This window comes from Acomys russatus, chromosome 18, assembly GCF_903995435.1.
Source record: "Acomys russatus chromosome 18, mAcoRus1.1, whole genome shotgun sequence".
NCBI lineage: Eukaryota > Metazoa > Chordata > Mammalia > Rodentia > Muridae > Acomys > Acomys russatus.
Genome location: NC_067154.1, coordinates 20193847 through 20210476, shown reverse-complemented (window position 1 = coordinate 20210476; position 16630 = coordinate 20193847). Strand labels below are relative to the sequence as shown.

General features: G+C 43.3%; 1 protein-coding gene across 2 annotated transcripts in view; it reads right to left on the bottom strand.

The window, feature by feature from the left end:
- The window catches only part of Enox1 (ecto-NOX disulfide-thiol exchanger 1), a 218783-nt gene that overhangs the window by 15960 nt on the left and 186193 nt on the right, over positions 1-16630 (bottom strand). For both annotated transcript variants that reach the window (XM_051160858.1, XM_051160859.1), the window contains exons 12-13: positions 11768-11870; positions 3558-3643 (exon numbers count right to left, since the gene is read on the bottom strand). In XM_051160858.1, coding sequence (XP_051016815.1) covers positions 3558-3643; positions 11768-11870 — 189 coding nt within the window. The remainder of the gene's footprint in view (positions 1-3557; positions 3644-11767; positions 11871-16630) is intronic.

Genomic DNA, 16630 nt, shown 5'->3' with positions numbered 1-16630 from the left:
GGAGATGGGAAAGAGGAAGGGAAGGGAGCTATGATTGGGATGTAAAGTGAATAAATAAATAAATAAAATTTTAAAACTCATTTATACACTAACTTGGACTCTGGTGGCATCTTTACTTTAGTCTGCCATCTGTTCCCTATCTGGGGTGAATAGATGTTTATTTATGTCTCTCCATGAATAGTGTCACACACATCTTTGGAGGGAATAATTGGATACAGGTGTTATAAAGGAGTAACCAGGAAGATGGGGGAAGAGCTTTACTAGGGAAGGAGGGTAATATAGAGGGTGAGAGAGGAGAAAAGGATGAATAACACTAAGATTTTTGAAAAAGTCATAGGGAATTATAGTTTAAGCTCATCTATAATTACATATAATACATACAAAGTGTATGTGGATATGTAGTTGTGTCACTTGGAGTGTTAATGCTCCCTACAAGAGCCATGAATTATCTAGCAAGAACTCCAGTACCAGGTATAGAAGCCTCCTTTTGAGCTGTTAGTCAGGGGGGTTCAATAGACCGCCTCAAAAAAAAAAAAAAAAAAAAAAAAAGACTAACCAAGTGAAAACAGTTATAGGCTCCTGCCTTTCTTCTTGGTTGCCTCCCAGAACTTGAGGGTAAGTCCCTGTTGCTGAAGGTGCCATAGGCTTTGAACACGGGACTTGGAGGATTTCAAGCCAGCGCTGATCTGGACACTTCCCTGAGGGCTGGATCTCCATGGTACCTGAAGGTGCTATGCAAGCTGCCAAGGTCTTACTGGGATGTCAAGTTAGGAGCCACAAAAAGATATTTCCAGAGGTGCAGCGTGGCACTTATATCTCGGGAATAAGCAACAGCTCTATACTTGGATTAAAGCCTGTTCAGTAAGAGGGAATTCATGCCTGCTACTATAAACCTAGCTAACTATGCACTGCTGACTCTAGGGTACAACATACTATTGCAGCTCTTCTAAACCATTTTAGTTTCTAGATGCATCCTAATGCTATCCTTATACCCACAAATCAGTATAGCTCTTGCCTCTCACTAAGGAGCTTCTTTTTCCAGCAGAGACCATTAAAGAAAGTCACACATGGTCAAAGTGCAAAGAAAAACTACCTATACCTAGCCCCAGGGGGGACATCTACAACCCAAGCTACACCGAAGACTCAGGGAAGACTGCAGAAGAGGGATGGAGATATTTGTGAGCTATGAGGTTGTGTCTTTTATGATGGAGAACCTTCACCCATGACATCTCAACAATATGGTAGCCTGGAAACAAGACCTCACCAATGACACTACCAGTCGACATGCCATGCCAAGGCGGATGGGGAAAATGTAACAAGGCCTACCACAGAGATGGACTCCAGGCAATTAATGGTCACTGAGAAAGGCATACTTAGTCTTTCCTGAGGATGAGTCCCTGACTATGGATCCAATACCACTGGTCACAACACTTAAGTGGACTCAGACTGTTATACTTATAAAGAGATGTAATTCACCAGTAAATGGGCAGATGGACTAACAGTTGTCAGAAGTATGAATGGTGAGTATATAAAAAGTGTTTAGCACCCTTGGCCACCACAAAAATGCAAATCAGAACTACATGGAGATTCTGTCTTACCCTATTTAGAAAACAAGTGATAAATGCTGGCTAGGAAGTAAGGAAGAGGAACACTTATTTACTCCAATTTGGTGGAGCTGTAATTTCGTCCATCTACCATGGACATCATTATGGAGTTTCCTAATAATAATAATAATAATAATAATAATAATAATAATAATAATAACAACAACAACAACAACAACAACAACAACAACAACAACAAAAATAATAATATATGGGCTAGGGAGATGGCTTAGTGTTTAAGAGTACTAACTGCTCTTCCAGAGGATCCTGCTTGCTTCCCAGCACCTAAAAAACATCTGTAAGCCCAGTTCCATGGGGATTTACCCTCTTTTGCAGGCACTGTATCCTCACGGTATACAAATACGCAGACCAAACAACTGTATACATAAAATAAAAATGATTTTTAAAATAACTAAACATAAAACTATCATTGATCTAGATATACCACTCTGGGTATTTACCCAAAGAAATCTCAGTTAGGATATATAGATGCCCACCTACCCAGGTACCCTATTATAGCCTCTATAATAGCCATAGAATACCATCAGCCTAGGTGTCCACCAACAGATCAACCAGTGTGTATTATAGGACTATTCATCTATACAGTGACATCTCGGCATCATGTGAAATGAAGGCAAGGGCCGTGCATCCTCACTCATCTGGAAGCAAGCACATGGTCTAAGTGGAATAGTGATAACTCAATTTTGGGAAGGGGGTTGTCTTGGGAAGGGGACCGCAAGATGGTGGCGGACCAATCCACATGGCAGGAATGCATGGAAGTACCACACTAACTTCCCTAATACGTACAATTTGATGTGGATGAACAGAATACAACGTTAAAAGTTAAAAACCTTTCATCCTTCATCAAAAGGCACAAATGTCTCTGACTAAAAGCTGCTTGCAGCTCCAGATGACGCCTCTCTGGGGGAAGTGTCAGGTCTACTTAATGCAGCTTGGGCATCGTCATGATCGTGAGTTGGTAAAATTATTGGCATCAGATAAGAATGCAGTGTGGTGACATGATCCCGTAATTCACGCTAACCACGGAATATAGAAAATGCCCCAGATCCCACTGCAGGGACTTCAAGCTGCCTGCTGAGAGGCTGGCTCTCCGGGGCTCCTGTATTTTTCTTTGCCGGATGGTGGTACTTCTGTCACCACTGTCTTGTTTCCACTGTCTTTACAGCAGTTTCTTCCACCTCTCAGTGACTTCTCTGGTTATCCCATGGGCTATGATGACACCAGCCCCGGTAAAGGACAAGGCTTTACCAGCAGCAGCAGTCCCTTTCAATTGTTCACCGGAACTCAACACAGAAATTGCACTTCCCCCTCCCCTGTCTCTTTGCATTTGGCAAAAACACTCCTAATTTTCAGACCAGAAAGGAGAGCTTCAGAAAAATAACATGATGTCTGATTCTGAGTGTGACTCTGGATGAGGGGCACAGCTGAGAATAACTCAGCAGTCTTTTTTTTTTTAACACTTAGAAAATAATGCTAAGAACATCTATTACTAGAGTTTTCTCGATCATCGTTTCAGATCTTTAAAGTGTTGATAGTGATGGTCTCTCCATGAGAAGTTTCTAGCATGGACTCTTGTGTGAACACAGCCTAAGGAACCTGCCTCATTAACCATCCTCACACTGCCTTCCTCTTTGTCTCTGAAACTTTCAGGCCAATCTCTATAATTTCAAATCTCTCACAAGCTTCTCAGAGCACTTTGACATCCGCTGATAGTGACAAGTCACTGTCACTTTAAATAGCTGATTTTTTTCTTTATACAAAGACAAAGGTAGGTAAGAGACAACTGTCTGAACCCCAGATCCTTTGAGAGGTGCTGATATGTGGCTCTGTCCTAATGCAGTGCACGTGGCGTCCACCTGCAGCCAGCAAGCAACATGCTAAATTCCAACAATGAAAGTTCAATAAAAAACGAACCAAAACAAAACAGTTTACCTTAGAGTCCAGCTGTTGCATGTATGACCACAGATACTCTATGTTAGCTCCAAAAGGGTGGACATGAAGAAACGTTGATATGATGCCTGAATTAAAAAGAAAAAGACAAACACTGGAAGTTATTTGGAGGAGAGTGGGAGGTCTCCGGTACCTACTGCCATCTAACCTCACCAATTTCTGCAAGGTTGGGTCACGTGGTTGGACCATTTCCCGCACCTCTCAGCCTGTATCCACTAACAGCACATCCTGCAGCCGGCAACAGTGACACGGGGGATGGGAATGTGGGTCGTTAGCATGCAAGACTCTGGGATGATCTACAGAAGACTCGTGGAAGCAGTTCGACTACCAAGTTTGTGCTCGTTTACGAATCTGAAACTAGTTTCTGGAAGGTTAAAATGATCTCTTTTCTCTCAACGGACTTTGTAGTCTGGAAATGGCTTAGACGTCTGTGTCAGAGATCCCGTTGCCTCGAGTGTCCTTTATAATTGTAGTTGCTGTTTAGGAAAAATGCGGCGTAATCCACACCCCCACTTCCGGAATGTGTGGCTGCTGCGGAAAAGGCGCCAGGTGCTCACCTCTCCTCTGCCCTACCTCCTACCACCACCATTTGCAAAGGTCTGGGGATGGGTGCACTGTAGAAATCCTTTCCATCTTGGTTGTACTGACAGGAATGAACCAAAAAGCATGACTTTCCCATCCTCCCTGCTCCCGGGTCCAAAAGCAAAATAGTAAGTGGTGGTGGTGGTGGGGTGTCAGTCCCACAGACCGTGTGCTGCTTTTTGTGAGAAAGTCAGGCTTAGATGGGGACGTTACAGTCTTTAATCGGATGCGGGCTGTATTACAGCTCCCACACTGTACTGTGAGAGCTGATGCTGGCCCATCAAAGGTCACCTGCTTAAAGTGCATTCGGGGCAGGCACTGGCCAAGCAAAAGGCCACCCTACATTTTCAGGGGCCTTGAACTGATTAGGGATGCTGCTTGCCCTGTGTTCTCCTCCGTGACATGCAGAGTGCTTGTGGGTGAGTGCCAGGCAGGTTTCAAAGACAAGTTCCCAGCTTTTCCTTAGGCCTAGGGTAGAGACGCCAGAGTCTAGATGAGCAAGCACTCTTCATTACTGCCTTTGAAGGTTTGTTCACACGAGGTTTGCACGGGGAAGGCAGGAACAGTTACATCTCCATTCAGCTGAAATACCCGTATTCTGAGACAGAGAGCACCCGCCCTTGACTCCGAGTCTACTGTGGACCTTTCTTTTCCTGATCTATAGTTTTATGACATCATAGGGTCATAGATGATGGTGGCGATTTTAACACCTTTATGGGACCGCCTGAGAAAAATGCAATTTCTCTGTTCTGTATGGCTCAGTTTTTCTCATTTTAAAAACTGGATTCAGTTGGGGACAACTTTGTAAATTAAGTCTCTGCAATTTCTTGAAAGGAACCGGGTTGCTCCCTTGAAAGGAGAGGGGACAGCTTTGTGCCTGGGGTGCACATACCATAGCTGCTGCGAATTCTTTCCTACGATAGCCGTGCCATGTCTGGAAGACAGCATTCCCCAGTACTTCTTCCTGTCCTCTGACTCTTTCTTTCTCTCCATGCATACCCTCAGCTCCCCACTTCTACAGTGTCTCTGAGCCTTGGGAAAGGAGCAGAGGAGTCCTACTGGGCTTTTTACATGTCTCGGGGTGCTAAAAGCTACTTGAGACAATGTAAACCAGCTCTGTGTCAGGAGCGGCAGGGCTCATTTGGAAGGCCTGTTCTGCCAGGCTACAAAAAAGCATTCCACCAGGACCATGTATTTTATCCTTGTTTTCAACCTCACTAAGACCAAATTGGTCGTGTTTGAATTAACCAAATAGTGCTAGCTTCCCCCTTGCCACCATTCAGTTCTGTCAAGGGTTTTACTTTGAGCACTGGGCAGCAATATGGTGACGCCAAGGTGCTGGGTACAGCATCCTGTAAGCCATTTATGTGGCTTCCCAGTCTACATGAACAACATAGATGGTAAACACAAGTATTAAAACTAAAAGAAAGTTGTTTTCAGATAGTGGTGAGCATAAAAGAGAGAAAACCAGTGGCAGTGAGCTAGGAAGGTCTTCTAAGTGGGAGATGTGAAGCTAGCTACCACGCTAAGTCTACAGTAAATCCATGCTCTCTGTGGGGAGTGCAAGGGCCCTCTGTTAGGAATAAGAGAGCAAGGCCAGGGCTAGCTAAAGAGGGCTGTGGCTCACATGTAGAGGTGTGTGGGAGGGAGAGCCTCGTTTGCCAGTCAGGGCCTTGGAATAAATTCTGAATGTTGCAGTCTCTGGAGCTCGAGACTGAACTCAAGAATTTGGAGATTTAGAGAAGACGCTAAGGAAACCTCAGCAAAGGAAGGAACATGACAGGAAGTGATGGAAGAGAAAGAGTGGCATTCCGATGGCCAGGAAAAGAAAGTGTTACCATCTGAAAGAAGATTACCATCTGACACCAACCATGCCAAGGGCAGCTGATAGGTCAAACCAAGAAACTGCGGTTATGTACAGTTCCAGCGGGTATAGGAGTGAGCAGAGGAGGCTGTGGAGCCAACAGCACTCTGGAAAGAACATGCTTGGGCAGGAGGATGGGAAAGATGCTCTTGGTTGAAGAAGTCAAGGCAGGTTCTCCTCTTTTCTAGGTGTAAGAAGATACAGCTGGTTTTGAGCTGAACACAGTCTTGATATGAACAATTCTTATATCTTTCTTCCTAGTTTATCAACTAAAGTGTTCAGAGATGATGTGGGTGCCTCAGTGAATTGTTCCTTGTATCCGAGAGGTCCTTAAATACTTTCTTCTTTGTCCAGCAAAAGCTTTTACAATTTTAGGGCCAGCTTGACTGTACTTTCTCCAGGGACACGTTTCTGGTTTGACTACACACTATACCTCATTGTCTCATTCTCTGTGAAGGCGTTGAAGGAAGATGGACTCTCGCCACCATCTGTTGCATGGCTGCAGTGTGATGTTGGCACTGGAGGATAGTAGCTCAGTATTTACTAAGCACAGGTCCAGAGTGCCTGTTTCAGTGTCAGTACGGACAGTGGTTGGATTATGGACTGAATCTAGTGGGTGGTCGGTGATTCTGCCCTGATAATTCTTTTCCATCACGGGGACTGCTAACCCTTAGAGCAGTGGTTCTCAACCTGTGGGGTCGTGACTGACCCCTTTGGGGACTCAAATGACCCTTTTACAAAGGTCGCTTAAGACCGTCTCTATATCAGATATTTATTTTAAGATTCAGAACAGTAGCGAATTTGCAGTTATGAAGGAGCAACAAAAAATAATTTTATGGTTGGGGGTCACCACAACACAAGGAGCTGTATTAAGGGGTCACAGCATTAGGAAGGTTGCGAGCCACTATCTTAGAGGGAGGCCTTCACACATGCTTGCTGATTTATTGAGTGGGACACTTGCACTTTGGAAGCAAGACTTAGGTCACTTCCTCATTTTTTTTTGTGGTCAATAGCTTTCAGTGAGAAACATACACCTCAGATCACTTTCCTTGGGTGCCACCTAACTGTGGCCTCACTTTTATTCAACAAGAACACCAAAAAGTTATCATCCAACTTTCTGTAAATGTAGTGTCTTTATGTTCAACTAATTTTTTCCCTCAACACCCAGGGTATTAGGTGGAACGTTTCAATTCTAACACAGGGCACGCGCATGAGCTGGTGATACAACAATGGCAACAGTGGTGTGAGGAGGTGCAAGTGACCTATAGCATGTGTAGATCCTGATGTGAACAGGAGTCAGGATGGTGCGAACATACCCTTTGCCCGACCACTAAGAACCTGATGATTCTCTGGATCAAGAAGGCTGGAGGAAAAGCTCCTTATACTTAGCACCCAGCTCAAACTGTGACTGTGTCTATGTGGGATTCACAATGGTGCTGAGCCTTTTAGTTGTGTGTGGGCACAGTACCCTATCCTCACTAATTGTCGAGGAGATAACTGACAGAAATGGTTCAACTCTCCAAAGTTCCAGAGTTGCAAAGTTCCAAAAAAGGTTTCCAATAAGATCCGACATATCCTTTATGATAAATTCTAACAATAAAATAAATAAATGAAACAAAGACTCTGGTTTTGTAAAGTGGTCCTGGGAATGGACAGTCTGGACAGAATGGCCAATGGGCCTGCCATAAAAATGACCACAGATAACCAGGACTTCCTTACTCTGCAAGTTCTAGCCCCATTTGCAGCTCACTTGAATACTCTTAAAATAGTTTGTTTTTCACTCCTTCTGTCTTCCAGGCATCTGAAATTTGTGTCATTTTCTCATATAAGATTAATGTGTCCTGAGAGGAGGGTGTTGGGGCACTGAATATAGTCATATATTCCCAGATGTGGAACATTTTGCCAACTAATGATATAACCTGGAATAGTGCAGAGACTGGGAAAGTAAAATAGGACTGGGGTGGCAGGATTCAGGTGGGGTGAGGGGCACCAGAAAGGCAAATAGTAGTAGGACACAGGCGCTATGAAGAGGAAATGGGGAAAACTGATGGGACAGACTTACCTGGGGAGGGGAGAAGGGAGGCAGGACAGAGGAGGAGGAGGAGGAGGAGGAGGAGGAGGAGGAGGAGGAGGAGGAGGAGGAGGAGGAAATAACCTAAGGATGTTTGAAACAATCCATAGGAGATTATGTTACTTTATAGATACTTAAAATCACACACACACACACACACACTTAGTTGAAACTGTGACAACTGGGGTGACCATGTCTCCATCCCCATAGACTAACGAAAACCTCAATGCCAGGTATGAAAAATTTCCTTTTAAGTTAATGGTCATGGGAGTTCATGAGACTCCCCAAACAATTGCAGTTGCCCTTGGTGTCCCCAAGAAAAGAAGGTAAGACCCTGTTGCCTAAAACACAACATACCTCATACACAGGATTTGGAGGACTCAATTTCGATCTGACCTGGAAGCCTCCTCCCTGATGACTAATTCTCATAATATCAGAAGAAGCCATGCAAGCATCCGAGGAGAAACATAACCAATAGTCCTATCCAGCTGCCATGCCAACAGACCACAACAATGGCCAGCACAGCAAGACATTTTGAGAGAGGCAACAGCGGCACTATCTATCTCCTAGGGATAACCAATAGCCACTTACTGGGATGGAATTCATACTTGGCTCTGTAAATGTAGCCAAGTACTTGTGGCTGGTGAGGGCACAGAACCTAGAGGAGAGAGTCCACTACCCGGGTACTTCCTAACTGCCCCGTAAACACGTTCATCCTCACACCACAGCTAAGTGTAGCTCTCACCCTCATCAAGGAGGCTTCTCTTTGTTTTTCCAGTAGACTAAAATCATTAGAGAAGGCTGTAGCTGACCAAAATGAAGACATCAGTTGACTGTAGAATAACCACCCTGATGAGCACGCCACCAACACACTCCCTACCCCGAAGGCTCTGGGAACAGGATGGAAGGTGGGCTGGAGATACTGCAAGAGCCAGAGGACCAAGGCAGCTGCTGCAAGATAGACAGACATCGGGGAGGATCTGGAAGGAGTTGGGGTAAGAATGGGTGTTGAATGTTTATGAAATTATCTAATGTCAATAAAAACTATTTAAGAGCAGAAAAGGGGAAGGTGAGCTGGGCACACGCATTCTTCTCCCCCTGCTTCTAGTCTGTGGTTAGCATGTGACCAGCTGCCTCACACGCCTGTGCCTGTGACTCCTCCACCATGACGGACTGGAGCCTCAAAACTGTGAGCCAAAAAAAAAAAAAAAAGTCCTTTCTCCCTTAAGTCACTTTCATCAGGGCATATCACCACAGCAATATGAACGGCAGCTAAGACTGCTAATAACAGAGGCAACGGCAGCCTTCCACAGGATCCGCTGCCCAGCCTGGAGATCGTCTCCATCACGGCATCTTTTGGGGGAGTCCAAAGCATTGTTTTTTTCTTCATTGTAAATTTATTATTTTTCTTTTTTCTCTCTTATAATTTATTGATATTATGCCCCAATGTTACCTCCTCACTTGTATCTTCCTGTTCCCACCCTCCCTACCTCTTCCTCCCTATTATGTATCTTTTGTTGAACTACCACTAGAGGAATTGAAAGGAAAATGTGGTAGAAAGGTTTCATATAATTATTTGAGATGTGTGCATCCGCTGTTCTGTTTCACTCAGTCTCCTGTTTACAGGTGGGCTGGCCCCGGACATCAACTGTGTGGGGAACATTCAGTTTGCTGTGCATACTTTCACTGAAGATACTGATGTTCTTAGGTTTTCTTTCTATCACAGTCAAGTAGCTAATTTCTTTTTTTCTGATACGAAAGACATTAACAGAGGTAGAAAGTTATGAACACAACCTCCATGTCTATTCCCATTAATGTATAGTAACTGGGGGCTGGAGGGATAGCTCAGCAGGTAGGAGTGTTTATTATAGAGGGACTAACTTTGCTTTCCAGCCAGATCCATGTCAGGCAGCTCACAACTGTCTCTAGCTGCAGCTTCAGGAGCATCTGCCTCTTCTAGCCTTCATGGACATGCCACACACATGTTCACACACATGTTCACACACACACACACACACATACACACACACACACACCACACCACACATATATATGCAGAACTGTAAATAATTCAGAACATATAATAATTAAGCATATACTTAAAATTGTGTGGAAACTGACTAAAATTGTGTGTCCATAAACACACTTATAACTTATACACATATTTTATACTATATATAAAGAGAACTATTTAGAAGGCATAATAAATTAACTGTATTTCCCAAGGAGAATGTAAAATAAAATAGGAGGCATCCTCCAGTGAAAAGGAAACAAACACAGGAGCCTGTTCTAAATTTTAAAGCCTTGTAAGTGGTCAGTATTATTCACACTTCTAGAAAGTTTTTTTTAAACTGATCATTATGAATTTCGTTATATACCGAAAGCATTGTAGGGGCCCCAATCATATCTTTGTCACACTGAATAAAACATACAGTTGTCATAGTTGGAAATATTTTCTGAGGGAGAGAAAAAGCCAGTTATTAGCTATATATAGGCTCATTTTGGGTTCCCAGAACTGACAGTGTATCAGCACGTCTTTTGAGACACATGCGTGGCATATTATTACAGCTGTATATCATCAGAGAGAGAGAAAAATAATTGGTTTTCCTTGGAGTATCTCTAAGTTGGTGTCATATTCAATAACCCTGTAGTTGAAAAATCTATATGTGATGGATGAAGTTTGGACCGTCTTTTGAATTTAATTTCTCCTCTGCCGGCTCCTACAGGCCCCCACTAACCCTGCCATCTGCAAGGAGAGGACTGATGCAATATTTAGAAGATGTTGCGTCTGCCGGATAATGACCTGGGGGAGAACGGCCCGCATCGTGTGTACCGTGTGTACCTCAGCTGCGACTCTCACCATTAACCACCCTGCAGAGCAGCCAGGCTGAACCTGGAACCCCACGCTGGGGTCTCTGCCAAGGTGCAGCCTGGAGCAAGGCTGTGTGTCACCGGTTAAGCACAGCAGATTCCTTCCTTCTTGGGTTGGAAGTGTTTCTGAGATGGACTCCCAAGCACATGACCGACATCCCCCTCCACCCCCAAGAATGTTTTCCTGGGAGTGTAAGCACTCTGCCGGGATCAACTGGGTAAAGATTTACGAAGCAAGAGTTCTGGGGCAGGTGGACGGCAACTTCCTTTCTCTTTCTCTCCCTTAGGGGCCAGGTGGATCCACGTGACGTGGGAGTCTGCTTTAGACTTTCCTGATTACTCTAACGACATTGCTCTGTATAGTTACGAATTGGCACTACAGGCCTGGCACTGGGGCTCACTCTGGGATGGAGCTTCTGCTAAGGGGCTTAGAGGTTCATCTCCAAGTTGAAAACTGAGAAAAGCTTGGCATGGCTTATGGACTTTTGGACAAGAACCAACCGGACCTCTTTTTAAATTTAAAAATTGAGATTTATGACACATGGGCTGCAAATTAGCCTATTTTTCTTGAACCAGATTTTCTGTCTGACGACTACCTCATGTTTCCAGTCCTTGATGAGAGGAACCTCTTGCCAGTCTGTATGACACTTATTTGAAATATACATTGTGTAACGCTGATGAAATAAGTTTGAACTCCGATTTGGAGGCTTGGCTGTTTAGACTGTTGACACATGGAAGTGAGTTACTAAACTGTCTCTGGGGAAGATTTTTGTAAACAAAATGATGAGAAGAGACTTCTCTTACCTATTAGCAGAGCCTCTTTCTCAGACTTTAGGCCTTGGCTTCTTTTCTCAGTGTTGTTCTCTCGGTCTTGGTTAACCAATGCGACAGTCAACACATTGATTTCCTGTGAGATTAAAACACAAAAGCCATGCATTTTAATAAACAAACCCCACCCGATTCTTAAACTCTACAAAACAGGCCACTGCTTCCTCTTAGAAGTGCAGATAAAATCTTAAAATTGTCTGTCCAATAATAGGCTCCTAACGTTGCTCCCACACAACCAAGACACTCATTAGAAATAGCAAATTTGACAAAACAAACACCTCTATTCGCAAAGGCCGTGTTTGAATGTAGCCACGATAGTATGTTTTATCCTAAACATGAAATTCTGGGGGATGTATCAAAGCTGACTGACAAGACTGACTATGAAAATAACTGAGTGAGGACAGACAATAGGACGTGCTGAGAAGCCGAGGCAAAACTGTAGATGGAGTAGTGTTTAAGCTGAGTAGGGATGGATTCTTATGCACCAAAAGGGAAGGAAGGCAAGGCAAAGCCAGGAGATTTTTTTTTAACTAAACAATGAGAAATTGAACAAGAGTTGTGCACACATGAAATGCCAAGACTGGGCTGATTGGAATTATTTTTATGGCCTTCTAAAAGTTAAAGATAGACATAAAGATTTGGCTCATATCCTCCCATTATTGATTTATTACTTAAAATAGAAAGGGATGTAATAGAAATTTAATAGCTTGTACATATTGTATAATCACTAGGGAAGTCGAGTCTTGTTGGAAGGAAGCTGCTAATTGAAAGAGAGCTCCCTCTCCTTCACGGAGATCCAAAGCAGTTGAATAAATGCAACTTGTGCTCAACCTTGCCATGGGGAAGTACCAGGGCAGCAAAGAGAAAATTGTATCTTGAGGCGAGTGGTTGAAGGAGAATGCTGGAAATCAGCAAGGAGGAGATCACTGGACCCCTAAATAAAATGCAGAGTCAGAATGGCACCCCAGAGAATGCAGCAAACTGCAGCTTTCACCCTAGGTCACTGGCTGGGAGGCAGGAACGCTCTGTATTGTAAGGAAAAGGTAAGCCGTAAAGCACCAGTGACCCCCATCATAAAAGTGGGGTGACTTCAGGATTCCTTGGCCCTAAGAAGAGTTTAAGAACAGCTTGTGGGCTGCCTGGCTACCACAAGGAAAGACCTCACACAGACCCTCCCGACGTCCAGAGTCCAAGCAATTAAAACAGTTACCTGCTAGACACCATCTTACCTTAAAAGCCTTGAAACCCGGGTCTCTTCACAGGGTATCAGAGAGGCCCTGGGGCATCCTACAGCTTCAGGAGTAGCTTGCCAGAGGCTTAGAGAAAAGCCGCACAGAACTAAGAAGGTCTCCTCCTCGGGACTGCAGTTATTAGTGTGGACAGTCCCTGCCTCAATCACCCTTGTCCCTCCATCCATGTCCTATGCTACGTAACCACAGGTGTCAATGCTCTAGCACTACTCACAGACCCCAGGGATGGTCTCCTCTACACTATACACCACCAGAAACATGGGTAACAGCAGCCTTAGGAAAAGTGCCATTTAAATACACCCCATCATGTAGGAAAGGTATCTTCCATAAGGCATGGTCCGTGGGCCATCAGTATTGAGGCCAAAGCCTTGGCTTCATGCTCTTATCTCTTGAGACCTACAGAAGACCATACAAGTTCTATAGCTTCAGAGGACCAGCCACAGTACTACAGGCCCAAGAACAACTGACAATTACACCATGGGGCTACGGTTACTAGTGCCATGTAGCCCAGGATCACTGTGCTCACCCTATGGGAAACATGGAAGGTCCTTTCCCATCCAGTGACTCAAACTGTGAAAGCTGTTTCTCTAAGCCCAGGCATCTCCTATATTCATACTAAAGGGCCCAAGGAGGATCCCTTCACATTCTATGGCTCAGTGACTATTTTTCTTTCATCCTTGGTGTCACTTGTACTTAATCTAGGATCCAGGACAGCCCAATCTACATCTTATGTCACCAAGACTATGGCAGCGGCCACACAGGTCCCCAGTGCTGTGTTTTACACTGTGACATGCAAGGATGCACACCTTTAGAAACCTATATGAGTTGCAAAGCCATATAACTATTTTTATGAATCACTATAATCTATACCACTGAGACCCAACAGACACTGTTGATAGCACCACAGCCAAACAAAGCGCCCACACTTTTGAGAACACCTATAATACAAGAGATCTACCCAGATGGCACCATACATTCAATGTAAATAAAAAACAAAATCCTTTTCTACACAAACTACTCCATAGAATTAGACGAGGCAGCTCTTTCACAAGATGCACAGACATCGGTATAGAGATATAAGACAAAGCAGCACACATACCAACTCCAAAGGAACAAGGGAATTCTCCAGAAATAGATCCTAGTTTGAAGGAAATCTATGAAAGAGTACAAAATAATTATGCTAAGGAAATCTGACAAGATATAAGACAGATGACATGAAGAGATGAAAAAATAGATATTCCAGAAGGAAAAGAGAATATAAACCTACTTCATGAAGTAATAGCAGAGATATTCTTGAATTCTCAAAGAAGTATAGATATTCATTATAAGAAACTTAGTGGACCTAACTAGGTTTGACAAAACAAACAAACAACAACAAAATACTTCACCAAAACATCATAGACAAGACGGTAAACATACACAAAGAAACCAAAAGCAGAAGGCAAAAAGTTTCATGTCACAGACAAGGATATTCCCACTAGATTTATAACAGGTTTCTTAGCAGAAACCTTACAGGATATGAAGAATGGATGATATAACCAAAGTCCTAAAAGAAAAATAAAAATAGAATACCGCCTCACCTACAAAGCCAAAACCAAACCAAACCAAACCAAATCACAACAAAAAACCCCCGCCAGCCAAGATTACTGCACCCAGAACTCTTTTGGGAAAAACCACAGAACTTATTACCAGGAGACCCAGCCTCACAAGATATGCTCATGGAAATACTAGAAACAAAGCGTGGTAGCTGCCTTCATGCACATAAAACTCACTAGAAGAATAGTTACATAAGAGAGAAAGGGAAAAGCATCAGCATTCCCCAAAGCTACCAAATCACAAAGGTAAGTAATAAGCAGGAAACCCAAACCAAGAATACATACAACACGCAGGAAACTATAAACAAAATGAGAGGAGAGGGGGAGCTCATAGGTAACAATAACACTTAGTGTAAATGGATTAAATTCATCCATTGAAATACACAGACTGCACAAATAGAGCAAATAACAACAACAACAACAACAAAAAACCCACCAAAAATCAAGATATAACTGAATGCTTCCCCTCAAAATATCAAAAGATTCTCATGCCACTGGGTGTAGATTCAATGTGTGAAAGGTTGGGAAAGGTTGGGAAAAGACACATAAATGGAAACCAAAAGCCAAATGGGACCACGATTCTCACACCAGATAGAGATGACTTTGTAAAGACGGACAAAAATGTCATCATATATTAATAAAACAACTCAGCAGATGTCATAACAACCATAAACATGTATGTACCCACCACCTGAAGGTATAAAGAATAGCCTACATACAATAATAAGTGGAAGTTTTCAATGCCAATCTTCTCAAGTCATCACGACAGGAAATAAACATATGCTTTGAGTCACGCTACAGAACAAATGGATCTAAAAGACACGTGAGCACATTCCACTCAATGATCACAGACTACGCATTCTTCTCATTTCCATGTTGAAAATTCCCTAAGAAAGATCGCGTGTTAGGGCCACAATCAAGTCTTCTTGAATTATATGAAGACAAAACAAAAACAAGAAACAAAATTATGTTGTGTTAAGACACCCAAGGAAATAAACATAAAATGCGGAACGATGGCTCATGATTTCAGCCTGAGGACACTTGGCCTTGTTGCTTTGGCCCTGTGGGGAAGCAACACATAATGGCGGAGGGAGCATGTGATGGTGACGAGCTGCTCATGGGACAGGAAGGGGCGCTAGACAGGAATACAGCAGGGCACAAACATTACAGAGGGGGAAAGAGGGAAAAGGAAAGGATTTAACTGGGAAGGGAAGGTGAGGAGGAGAAAAGATAAGGAGCACCAAGGATGTGCTAAAATCCATAGGAAGATATTTTCTGTTTACTTAAAAAACAGATGTATAACATCTACAGTTGTATGTATATACATATGTACATACATAGATTGAACGAGTTATACCACTTGGGGTGATAATGATCCCCTCAAGAGCAATATATTATCTAACACCCACTTCATACCAGACATGGGACGCCCCTGTTTGATTTGTTGGTCAGAGGAGTCAAAGAGCTTCTAAAATAATATATGCGATAACCCTTGGTTATTTCTCAGAATTTGAAGATAAGACCGTATTTCTGAAGACATGCTTTGCATGCAGGACTTGGAGGAACTGAGCTAGAAGTAACTTGGATGCCCCTCCCTGAGGACCAGATTTCATAGTATCTGAAAGTGCTTTGCAAGCTGCCAAGGAAGAAAAATGATCAATAGTTTTACCCAGCTGTACAGCCTAGGAGCCACAATAATGGCAAGCACAGGACGATAGTGCAGTAGGTACAATAGTGGCACCTTTATAAAGGGGGTAACCAACAGGAGTCTAATTGAACTTAAGGCCTGCTCAATAGGAGGGAATTCCTGCCTGGTACTGTAAAGCCAGCTAACTACCCCAGAGAAGAAGCTACTACTGCCAATAGCCTAAGCCAGTTAATTCTTAACTGTGTTCTAGATACTTACCCTTATACTTACTGGTGAGGCTTATCACTCAGACCTCATGAAACAGGCATTTTTTTTTGTTTTGTTTTTTATTTGCTAGACAGGGTTT